Source organism: Lycorma delicatula, chromosome 6 (genome assembly GCF_047948215.1).
Source record: "Lycorma delicatula isolate Av1 chromosome 6, ASM4794821v1, whole genome shotgun sequence".
Classification (NCBI taxonomy): Eukaryota; Metazoa; Arthropoda; class Insecta; order Hemiptera; family Fulgoridae; genus Lycorma; species Lycorma delicatula.
In genome coordinates, this window is record NC_134460.1 from 70,077,081 (window position 1) to 70,090,559 (window position 13,479).

The 13,479-nt window shown below is 30.6% G+C and overlaps 1 protein-coding gene across 1 annotated transcript in view; it reads left to right on the forward strand.

Moving 5' to 3' along the window:
- The window catches only part of tral (LSM14 family protein trailer hitch), a 48,575-nt gene that overhangs the window by 12,958 nt on the left and 22,138 nt on the right, over positions 1 to 13,479 (forward strand). The window contains exons 2-3 of the mRNA XM_075370001.1: positions 3,442 to 3,590; positions 8,314 to 8,569. Of these exons, the coding sequence (XP_075226116.1) occupies positions 3,442 to 3,590; positions 8,314 to 8,569 (405 nt within the window). The remainder of the gene's footprint in view (positions 1 to 3,441; positions 3,591 to 8,313; positions 8,570 to 13,479) is intronic.

A 13,479-nucleotide genomic window follows, 5' to 3' on the forward strand; every position in this document is an offset into this window, starting at 1 on the left:
TATGTATAAGGAGGCTTAAAATTGATCATATTCAACAATTAACTACTTAAAAAAATATATAAAAATAACATTTCCAAATTAAAATACTTAGAATAAAATCCAAAATAAGTTATACAATTCTGTTATGTAGCTTTTCTATATATAAATAATTATCAAAGAAGTGAAATTGACAAATCGATTGTCAAAAAAATTTTTTCTGAAATTATTGCACCTGGACGTGGTGTATTAATTAGGTGAATTAATTTTTGCCAAGATCTAAATTGAGATTGATTAATATATACAGTTAATTTTAGAATAATCAGTACATTAATATCATATTTTAATCAGTTACCTATTTTTGTGTGTATGTGATTGGGAGAGAGTGTTATGAATTTTTGTGATCTTTTTAAAGTCATCTTTAGATGAGGAAATAGTGAGCCAGTTTAAGAAATAGATAACGTAAATTTGATGAATTAAATTTTAAATGCGTTATATATTATCTGAAAAATTAATTTTTAGTCTTAACTTAAAAATTCTAAAGAATTTCTTCAGGATGAATTCCTGAAGAAAAATTCTAAAGAAATCAATTAATTTTTTTTTCATTTTTTTGCAATCAATAATAAATAATAAAGCTGAGAAAATCTGTATGGTGTACTATTTCATGTTTATATGATAAAATATACTTGTGTTTTCAATCTGAGCAGGTATTGACCAATTTTAATACATTGTGAGCAACTTAAAACTGAACCATTACTGACTAAACAGTAGTAACATGAACATATTACAAATGAAATTTTAAAAAAATGTAAATTAAATTTTATATTTAGTAGTAAAATTTTACATATTTACCATTTTTTTAAAAAGTATTTAAAGTGATTGCCGTGTGCAGTGATGCACTTTTATGCTCAAAATGGTCATATTGAGAGTCACCTAATGCAAATTGTTAGTGGCATTGATTTTTTGTTGAATGTTTGCCTTCAATTCATCAATAATGTGGGGATTTGATTCACAAACATCCTTCAAGTAGCTCCAAAGGAAAAAATTGCGACTAGACAGATCTGGGGATCATTGAGGCCACCATTCTCTGCTGTCAGTTAATTTTTTTGTAAAAATTGCATGAACAGATACTACTGAATCCTTGAGTCTGACATGTTTTTTTATCTTTTTGAAAGAAGCCGTAATATTTTTCATTATCTGTTAACCACACATAGAATTCTTCAAAAATTGTACGGTACACTTTCTTGACAGTCCAGTCAAAAAATGTTGGCCCCACTATATGATATTTGGAAACAGCACCCTATACAAACATTCTCATCATGAAGTAGACCCGAAAACTTTTGGTTAAGGTTTTCAGTCTAATATAACCCACCCAGTTGGTCTAGTGGTGAACTCGTCGTCTCAAATCAGCTTATTTCAAAGTCAAAAGTTCTAAGGTTCAAATCCTAGTAAAAGCAGTTACTTTTATACGGATTTCAATTAACCACACATCTTAGGAATAGTCAACATGAGACTGTACAAGACTACACTTCATTTGTGTTCATACTATCCTCTGAAGTAATACCTTATGGTGGTTCCGGAGAGTCATCTAATATCTAATGTTGAGAATTAACACAGGTGAATGAAACCATGCCTTGTTTGATAAGAAGTACAGCATCAAGTCTGCCTGTCAGTCGACAAAGTTTTTGAGAATTCAATCCCAATTATTGAGATGTTTTGGTTAGTCTGTTCTATTAAGTTGCCAGTTATTAAACAATATAGTTTCAAATCTAAATTGTGAGGAGTTTTTTTGGCAAGATTTGTATTTTACACCATTTTTTTGTGATAACTTCTAATAACTTTTTTTTGGATTGGGAGAAAATCTTTGAATACAGCAGCCCTTTCTTCAATCGAATAAGGCATTTTAGAAAAAAAAAACTGCAAAAAATGAAGCTATTGCACTGAAGCATGAATTGCTTACAGCTGATAACTAGAACAGAGGAGTAAATAAGCTAGTAGCAGCAGCGAGTTTAAGTACATGTTAAAGTATATGTTATTCTATTTAAAAACGTGTATCTTTTTTTTTATTAATCACAATATTATGAATAAAATCTGTAAACTTAGGAAAATGTATCTTGAGATTTATGTTTCTATCGATCATGTGGTTGCCCTTGAATTCTTCATTCAAACATCTTCCTATTGCCAGCACTTCATTGCTGAATTTCAGGCAATGAGTGCACTGATGGTGCGGCAAATGAGGTTTGTTTGGAGCCTCCTTTCACTAATCGTGTTATTTTGAATAATCTTTTTGGTTTTCTAAGGGTATGTTTCGAGGTGAGTGGCAGAGTGAATCGAATGCTTCTATCAATAATAAACTTTGACCAGTTAAGGGCATGTCACCCTGGAGCTCTTCATGTAGGAATAGCCATTGTGAGGAGGTTAATATTTGCCATTTGTGAATAGGGCACACTAGGCTCACTCATGGATACCTGATGGCTCAGACAGATGTATTCATTTGTGCTTGCTGCTATTGCCAGCTAATTGTGAACCACATCCTTGTGGATTGTATCTGTTATGCGTCATTGCAATTTTTTCTTTTAATTTATATTTTTAATGTTGTATTTACTATGGTTTTATTTTAACTCATGATATCTTTCCATCTGTGCTGCGTTTTTATATTACTGTTTTTTTTTTTTTTTTTTTTTAGTTTTTTAATTGTTTCTTTTAAATATTTGTAAAAATAATTACAAATTTTAATTGTTGAAAAATAGTAATTTATATGAACAGGATATAAATTTATGACTACATTTTCTCAATGTATCTATTATGATTTTTTCTGGTTTTGTAGTTTGTATGCTGCAATATATTCTACCTAGTACATCTTTTACTTTACTCATATGCTTGCGCAACACTTAAACCTGTTCTTTGTGACAATGTATATGTTATATTTATTATAATATTAATTTAATATAAATAATATATGTAAGTGTTTGTTATGTTTTGCAGCACAATAACAAGTATTTTCGCATTATTATCATAGCCTATAAAATTAGTACTTGTTATAGCTTTTTTTTTTTTTTTAATCTGTATCATTTTGTATCATAACAAAATAATGGTAAATATCATTATCTGATTGTGAATGGGCTAAACTATTTCATTCAGTTTAGAAATATCTTCCTTTTTGTGGACTCATTTTTTTATTTGAAATGTATTTTATTGAAATATACTGCTTCTGTTTATGAAAGTTGAATTAATTATGTAGGCATAGATTTCCCTTTTTAAGAATATTCATATAAAGCTTATTTGTAACAGCTGCACTTTTAAAGATATATTTTATTATGATCTTTAAATCACCAGGATTTGACATCGAGGTGTTCTGGTCGCCTCCATTGTTAATTCACTATGACATATCTATTGTATTTATCTCAGTATAAATTTCATCTTATATATGTATTCCTTTTTTTTAATACTTTTTTCCTGTTACAGTTCGGTCTTATGGAACAGAAGACAGAGAGGTTGAAAATCCTGTGCCACCCCAAGCACAAACATACGAGTTTATTTTATTTAGGGGTAGTGATATAAAAGACATCAGAGTGGTTACAAATCAATTGCCAAATGATCCTGCTATTGTTCAGGTTGTTAACTTTTACTGTAATTAATTTATTTTTACTGATTAATTTTAATTTTTTTTTACTGTAACAAGAAGTTTTATATATTAATTTTAATTAATAGAGTATTAATTGAAATTGGATAAACCTCCAATTCACTTTGTTACATACCATAAATTTTTTAGTGAATATGATTTATTCTGATACAATTCATGTTTAGATATTAACTTGTATGTTGTTATGGTTGTTTTATTAGCCTAAATTTTCTTTTAAAATTTTGTACTTAATAAATACAAAAAAAAAATCTTTATATTGTAGTTCATGCAGCTTCATTGTGATTTATTATATCATAGATTAGCTTCTCCCCAGTGCAGCTTCGTCTGCGCTATGTGGTTACTTGTGTTTCCCGTAGCGGTGAATCTTTTTATTTTATGTTTTTTTTTTTCAAGTAACTGGAGGGAAGTGCAGCAAGTCACATATACAGTAACTGTGGCAGTGGGTGCATTCGTTGAACCGTACACCATATACTTAACACCCCCTAAAAAAATCAGAATTAAAAAAAGTCAAAAATGATTTTTTAAATATTTATCTTAGGAGTATATGCAAGCCAAAATCTACTGAATATCTTTTTTACTATAGTCTAGAGGAAAATTTACAATCATTGTTCAAAATTTATTTACCTTTCTTCATCCCCTTTCAACATTGAATTTAAAAAAATCTAGGAATTGGTTATTGGCATGAAGACTGCATTCATAAAAAAATCAGGTTTATTCTTCATTTGTTACTGAAAAATTAAAAAACCAACAGGGTTTTGAAATTCAAAAATCCATTTTAAACCTTGGAATTTCAAAAAATCTAGAAATTGGTTTTTAGATATTATAATCATTCACTCCAACCTAGCTCACACAGTGATACACACTTAGTTCACAATTCATTAAAGTTTGTCTTCAACCAGCAAATCTCCACTACTACATAAATATATATCTATGTATACAATATAATATTTTTTCAGCCTCCGCAAAGCACAGAATTAGAGAAACACTCTTACTTTTACTTTTTTACTTTATAATGTTCTCAGGCCTAAGCCCATCTTCAGTGATAATTTTTTGTAAATTTTTAGACTGTTTACATTTACTCTTTACTCTATTATCTTTTTACACTTTGTAAAATTGTTGGTTAAAATAAAAATTTCTTAAAAACGTTTAAAATAAATTAGAATAAATATTTGTTCAGTTAAGAATGAAAAAGTATACAATAACTGTTAATTTATCATATCTTTGTATACCAACTTAAACAGTTTTATTAAGAATGATCCCATCAAATTCCGTTTGCAGATTTATAGGGCTGAATTCACGTTTATATCTATATATACGAGGGTAAGTCAATTATTATCCGCAATGTAGTTATAAATTTTATTGCAATACAAATAGGAAACTTACATGTACATCATTTTTCAACATAGTCCCCTTGCATTTCAGTGCACTAAGTCCATCGTTGCACAAGCTTCCTGATGCCCTCATAAAAGAAGGTTTTCAGTTGAGCTGCATAAAAAAAGCCAGGAATGCACTGCTTCTTTCATTGTTTCGTCCAAGGTAAATCGGTGGCCCCTTAATGCCTCTTTGAGTGGACCAAACAAATGGTAGTCAGAAGAGGCAAGATCAGGACTAAACGGAGGGTGAGCCAGTACTTCAAAGTTGAGTTTCTGAAGCGTTTCAGCAGTCCTCGGTGTTTGTTTCAAATTGCAGGCTTCAGCTTGGCAGTAACCATCGCACTGTTTATTGTCGTGCCCCTTTTCCCTATAATGTTCCAGTACTGGGCCTTGTGAGTCCCAAAAAACCGTAAGCATCAGTTTTCCTGCGGATGGTTGGGTCTTTTGCAGGGCGAATTTGGATGTTTCCATTCCATACTCTGCAGTTTACTCTCCAGCTCGTAATGATGGATCCATGTTTCATCACCAGTGATGATTCTGTCTAAGAAGATGTCCTGTTCATTACCATAGCAATCCAAATGTTTTTGGTAGATGTCCAAGCGTGTTTGTTCATGCAACTGTGTGTTGTTTTGGGATCCATCTTGCACAGACTTTATGAAATCCAGGTCTGTTGTGGATGATTTCGTAGACAGAACCGTGACTAATTTGCAGACGATGTGTCACTTCATCAATAGTTACTCCTCTGTCTAAGAAAACAATGTCACGTGCACGCTCAATGTTTTCCTCATTTGTGACGGGTAACGGTCGTCTGGCTCCTTCATCGTGTGTAACATGTGAGTGACCATTTTTGAATTTTTCTTTCTATTCGTAGACACTCCGTTGCGGCAACACCATTCCTGTACTCTACCGAAAGTCTTAGATGAATTTCACCCCCTGATACACCTTCCGACCCCAAAAAACGGATCACTGAACGTTGCTCTTCTTTGGTGCAAACAGAAAGCGGAGCAGCCATGCTTAACGGCAGGGCAGCGATAATGGAATTAACCTAGCAGCATCAAACCTGCACAGACATAACAATAATTAAACCACACATGCATCATCTACACAACATGACAGTACTATGAACATAAACAAAAATATAACTAAATTGCGGATAATAATTGACTTACCCTTGTATAATACAATAATTTAAAAAAAATTATTTATTTATACAGAATTATAAATCTGTGAACAGAATTTGATGGGGACATTCTTATTAAAATTATTTAAGTTGGTATACAAAGATATGATAAGTTAATAATTATTGTATACTTTTTCATTCTTGACTGAACAATTATTTGTTCTAATTTATTTTAAATGTTTTTTAGAAAATTTTTATTTTAACCAACAATTTTTACAAAATGTAAAAAGATTATAATAGAATAATGTGTAAATGTTAAACAGTCTAAAAATTTATAAAAAAATATCACTGAAGATGGGCTTAGGCCTGAAAACATTATGATAAAGTAAAAACGTAAAGGTAAGAATGTTTCTCTAATTCTGTGCTTTAAGGAGGCTGAAAAAATATTATATATATATATATATATATAGAGAGAGAGATAATTATGTACAGAGAAAAAAAATGGTTTATAAAAAGTTTAACCTAAATAAATTAATAATAAATAAATATATATATATTAATTTTTTTTGGGTTTTTGCAAAATTTTTCTGGATAAATCCAGAACAATTATTGACAATTATGTAATATTATTCATTCTAATTATTCAGTTCAAACCCTGTTCACAGGTCATAAATTCAATTCATTAAAGTTTGAGCTTCAACCGGGAAATCTCCACTACTCTGTATGTGTATATATATATATATATATATATATATATACACACACATACACAGTATGTCTGAAAGGTTCCTCAACTAAATTAAATAAAAATACAGATTTAAAGATAAACGAATTTACTCACATCAGCCCTCTACATAGAACCTTTCTCTAGTTATACACTCGTTGCAGCCCCAGTAGAGCCCATCCATCGGCCTGGAAAAATCACTTTGTTTGTGGGATTGCCTTCAACTGCTTGGTGCAATCCCTGTGGATGGCTGGAGTGTTGTAAAAGCGGCCTTTCATCTTCAACTTGAGTTTCAGGAACAGAAAATAGTCTGCAGGAGCCAAGTCAGATGAATAGAGCAGGTGGGATAAGACAGTGATTTGATCTATGGCGTAATGTGTTAAAACTGTTGCCATGTGTGCTGGCGACAAAAATTTTTAATTAAATTTTTTTTTTTTGCTTGATGATATGGCCACATAAGCTTCTTGAAACTTGTGTGTGGGATATGGAAATGTAGCATATGCCATGCCTGATCAGGATTCGAACCCAGGACCTCCAGATTATTTTTTATTTAGGAGGGTCTGTTTTAAATTATTAAGAAGTATTACTGTAATCAGATTACCACTAATTTAATCATGAATCATACTATAATAGAAATATGCTTATGGTTTTGCTGCTGCAAACTGTTAGCCTTGAAACTCAGATTTTTAGCAAAAACATAATTCAATTTACAAACATTTTGGATTGTTTTTGGAACAAAAAAATTAATTTATAATTAAGTCTACTTCTTCACTAGCCCACAAAAAAAAAATTTATTTATAATTTTTCTGCTTTGATCATGATAATCAGTCTATTAATCTGTCTTTGAAGTGTTAACTTTTATTGTACAATGAGATTCAGGAGCTTGAACAATTACCAGGTTTGATTAAAAAATTAAGTTAGTATTACATGGAGATGTGTATATATATATATATATATATATATATATATATAATATTATTAGTGTAATCTAGATTCAGTGGAAAATTAGAAAGCTATTACATTATAAATATCGTAGTATTTATAATTTATTCATTTCATCCATATGCTAGTTCTTCATCAATTTTAATTCAAAATAATTTTTAAAAAGTAGTTTTAAAAATACATAGAAAAACGTAATTTTATTCAGTGTGTAAGAACTGTTGAGAAATAACTTTTGTAAAAAAAATTATTGGTTAGTTTTAAGCAAGTTGAAAATTGGAAATTTTTCAATCTAACTGCTGCATTTTGATTTGAACTAAAGCTTAAAGTGCCACCTTAAAGATTGACAAGTGCTATCATTTAATCATCTAGATGGTTAAATAATAATCAACAACATTAAATACATTTCATATTGGAATTGGACTATTTGATGTGGTAATTTCCAACCAGTTAATGAACACCATTCAGTAATGATTGCCTCAGCCTTTATTAATCAATTAATTTTAACTAATTAATATTTTTATGTATTTTTTTACAGATGACAACAGTTCCTCCAAGTATGAATACAACACCTTATCAGACACATGGATTTAACTTGCCAGTTCTTGGTCAATCAGGACCATCAATGAATCAGTACTTACACGCCTACAATCCAGTGGCAAGTATGGCTCCAGGAATGGGACGAACTATGACCAAACAACCACAACCACAACAAAGTGAGTTAGTGAATATGGTCCAAGTACCCGAGCAGGTACAGTCACCCTTAAAAGAACAACATACTGTTAGTTCCTCCGGTACGTAATAATTTCTATGGTCTTATTGCTTTGAAGAATGCGCATGTTGACACTGCTGCTTCATCTGCTTTCTCAGCCTTATTATTCTTGGTTAAGCTTTTTATTCAGTTCAGTACTTTGGGACTATTTTTTTTTTATTGTTCTCTTTTATTTTTTTGTTGGAGCATACTTATCTTGCTTTTAGTATGTTTTTCTCCTAAATGGCCTATTCCAGGTAAAAAGAAAATGTTCAAATTGTAAACATCTATTGTCCTAAAATGGGTAAATATTTTATTGTGGTATCTTGTGCTTTTAATTAATAAATTAAAATTTTCACCATCTTTGGTTTAAAAAAAAGAAAAAAGTTTAAAGCTCTTCTATGGTCAGAAAGTTGACACCTGTCAGTTCTGAACTGTTTTATTTATTTATTTTTTTAACTGTGATATTTATTTTTTACAGCATTATGTTATTTGTCACCTCTGCATCCCATTCTCCAAGCCTCACGATCACTCCACGTATCTATATCCCGTCCTTGTCTATTCGTTGATTTCATCACACCCTCCATCCAAGATCTCGGCGGACGTCCATGCCTTTGTCTCTCCTCAGGTACCCGCTCCAACAATTTTTAAGGCCACCTTTACAGTTCCATGCTACGTACATGTCTGTACCATCCCAATCTCCACATCTTCCAAAACAGTACTCGTCACTGGAATCCTCTTGTCTGAATTTTTTCATCCCAAATTTGTTGTAACCGTAAAACTCCTGTACTTGTTGACAAAATATCTATTCTACCACCATCAGTTTCTCCTTATCTCTTTTCCTCAACTCCCATGTTTCTACCCCATACAGGATTATATTCTTACAGAGTTATAAATCTGTATCTTTGTATCCTTTCACAAAACATCAGATCACCATACTGAATTGCACTTCTGCACAGCCAAGCAAACCTGAGCCTCTACTACGAATATCAGCCTTACTTGTTCCATCCTTAGACAGCATAGTTCCTGGATATTTAAAATCTTCAACATTTTTATTAATATTGTCGCTGACATTTAAATCTTCCACTTTCCCTGTGACAACCAAATTCTTGACAAAATTTATTCTCAGGCCCCATTTTTTGTATACTTCCACCAGCTTCATCATCATGCATTCACAAATCATAATCATCCAAAGCTATATCACCTGATCATTTGCAAACAACAGTGAATGTATATAATCATCATCTACCTCCACCCCATACTTCTACATTTTGCTTGCCACTCCTTTAAAACCTTATCTTTATATATTTTTAACAACATTGGGGATAAGCAACAACCTTGACAGAACCTCTAATAGGATTGAGCCCAGATGACAACTGATTCCCACTTTGACCAAACTCATTTGACAATCATACAAGTTTTTAATTGCATTTAGATATCTATGATGAATTGAACAATACCTTAAATAATTTTTTCAGTATTACTGTATCACAGGCATTCTATGACTACAAAAACTGTATCCATTTCTCTTTACTCTTTAATTCCATCCTCTTACTTAACAACTGTCAAAGTAAATATATTATCTATACGTGACCTCCCAGCCATAAAACCTCAGTGCTCCTCCCCAATTTCCACCTCCCTCTCTATTCTTGCCATTATTATATATCATACAACTTTTTGACAGAGGAAGCAACATCAATTCCTCAATAATTATGACTGTCAGTTCTTGCTCCTTTTTTACTTATTGAACTAATAAAAGCTACCTTCCACTTATCTGAAATCTTAGCATCTTCCAACTGACATTTATTAAAAATGTTTTCCAATATACCAGCCATTTTAATTCTGGAGCATTCTTCACCAATTCTATCAGAATGTTCCTGGAACCCACCTTTACACACTCTCAGCGCATCACAAATTTCCTTATTCGTTATCCTACCCACGATTTCATCTCTTTTCTCTTGCTTCTTATTTCTAAGTTACCCATGAATTTCATCCAATTTTCAGTAAACATATTTTCATAATACACATTCCAGACATCCAATTTAATCATTTCCACTCTCAGCCCATGATGTTCATCTTTCCCCATCTTTTATCTTTATTATAAATTAAATATAAACATTTTTGTACATAAAACCAACTTTACAAACCAATAACCTGATTTGTATGATATACTTATCTTAGTAAGATTTCAGTGAAATGAATGGTAAATGTACAGCATAACTGATCTAACCATCTGAATTGAAACTATCACGCATTTGGCATGATTTTGTTGATTAATTTCTATTTTACATAAAGTGAATGGACTAGATTTTTTAATTTGTATTATCTAATGAAAGTAATGTTCACCATATATTAATGTCATTTAAAAGCACTGATTTATAAAGTAATTGTAAATTGTATTAAATTTGTATAATAATTATAATAGTAATAATAATAATTTATATCTCCATGTAAAAACAATACGTGCTATGTGTAAAACCTGCCTACCCAATAAAAAAAAATTACATATTTATATACAATAAAATAAAATTTTCAAGATTTAATTAATGGTTAGTATTTGCACCTATTTAGAAGATGAGACTATTCTGTTTAAGCATCTACACATTAAGAACATCCTTGCATTAAACCAGGAGTTAAAACTGGCATTCATAAAAAGCAGCACTATAGTTAAAGAAAAGAGATTCCATGAAATTGTAAAAAAATTGCATTTTAGAAATGTTTCCAACCAACTTCATGATATTTGAAGAAGTAGCTATACGTAATGATTTTTTTTACTTCAGATAGATTTTCAATTATTTAATAACATTTAATTAGGATCTATTATTAATATTCAAATTAAAGAACATTATTTGTGTTATTAATTTTAATATTGATTACTATGTAAGGGGTTTACTATATACATTTCAAAATTATTATTATTTTTTATTTATATTAAAAATTGGTCATAAAAATTTGGTCATTGAAGTTATGATCATGATCAAAGTGTTGCCTAAGTAAAATTTGATAAACACTACTGTGATCATAAGCTTTTATATGTGGTTTGAAAAAAAATATGTGGATTCTTTAATTTCCCAGGCTGTATAAATCTAATTCTCACAATTTTTTTTTTCTGTTAGTACACTTGTCCTTAACATATATTTACATTGGTAAACATATTGGATGTATAGTTTATCGTTGGCCTTGATAAAAGCTACATGTGTTTTTGTATGTTGGTGTTTTAACTTGTGGAAAAAATAGAATAAAAAATTTGTATTAAGTATTGCTTTTAAGAATGGAATAAAGTGCAGCATCGCATTGAAAATGTTGAATGTTGCTTTTGGTGATTCTTTGGTGAATAAAACTTGTATTTTACAAGTGGTACAAACATTTCTTAGAGGGCTCTGAAGATATTGAAGATGATGAGTGATGCATGCCTTGGACATCTAGCAGATCAACAACCGATGACAACATTGAAAAATGAAGAAAATGATTATGAGCAATCACCCAATCACTATCAAAGTGTCAATAAGGATTACTACCTGGAAGTTCTACGCCATTTGCTGAAGCAGTCCGGAAAAAACTGGATTTATGGCAAAACAGTTCATGCCAATTACCCCATGATGCTGTACCTGCTTGCTACCTTCACTGCTTATTTGTAAAGTTTTGGCCAAAAAGAACATCATTATCATGCCTCTCCATATTCGTTGAACATGACACCCTGTGACTTCTTCCTATATCCCAAGCTGAAAAGTACCAACACGAAAGCCAACATTTTGCCAGCATTGAAAAGGTAAAGACAGAATTGCTGAAGGAGATAAATGTCATACTGAAATTGTGTTACAGTGATGCTTCAAAGATTGAAAAAAGCATTGGCACAAATTTATTATATCTGAAAAGGAATATTTTGAAGGTGACAAAATCAATGTTGATGAATAAATTAAATATTTTAAGAAAAACTAAAATTTCGCTTATTATTTTATCATCATTCTTTGTTTAATAAGAATTATTTATTTATATTGGAAGATAAGAAATATTTAATTTTTTTTTCTTAATGCATGTTGTTTCAAGTTGAACCATCAGACAAATCATATGCTTTATTTATGTTTTTTTTTTTTGCCTTCACATACTTCGTAATATTCTTGCTTTTTAACACAAATACATTTATTTAATTCCCTTAATCTTGATCCACATGTTCAGTTGTTTTATAAATTGTGCTGTAGATTATTAATAAAAAGATAAGTTTGAGGTACTGTGTATAAAGTGAAGTATTTTGTATTAAATTATGAACAGATCATCATAACATATTTTCATTTTTTAAGTTATTTGTATCATTCTATAAAATATTATAGTGCATTTAATAAATCTTTCAAAATTAAAGTGATTTCCTCTAATATATTTTTAAAAAGTACTATTTCAAAATTGCTGTATCATTATTCTTTTCAGTTGCATTTATTAATTAATGATTCATTATACGGTATGTTCAACTTAAAAAATTCTCATCACTCAGTAGTTTATACTAAATTCATATTTCTGTTAAATGTATATATTATTATTATTATTATTATGCTTTTACGGCCAACATGGGACCACTTAAGTCAATTTTAGTTGGATCTTTTCTGAGAAAAGCGTGTTATTTTACTCTTTCGAGCTGCCCAGTATTTCTTCATCCGTTCAGATCTTGCTTTCTTTTCTTCATCCGTAAACACCCTCTTCGTTGTATTTTGTCGTTTGTCTGTCTTTTGTTTAAATCGAATGCTTTTATCTTTTAGCTTTGTAATTTTTCCAGTTTTATTCTGTAGGTCAGTCAGGGAAATTCCCAATTCTTTCATATCTTCTCTAATTTCTTTGATCCATCCTACTTCTAGCTTTTGGAACCAGAGCTTTTCAATGATATTTCTTGACAGTCTTGTTTGCGGTGTCCTTATGAGATGACCGAAGAAAGAGATTCTTTTTTTCCGCATAGTATCAGTAACA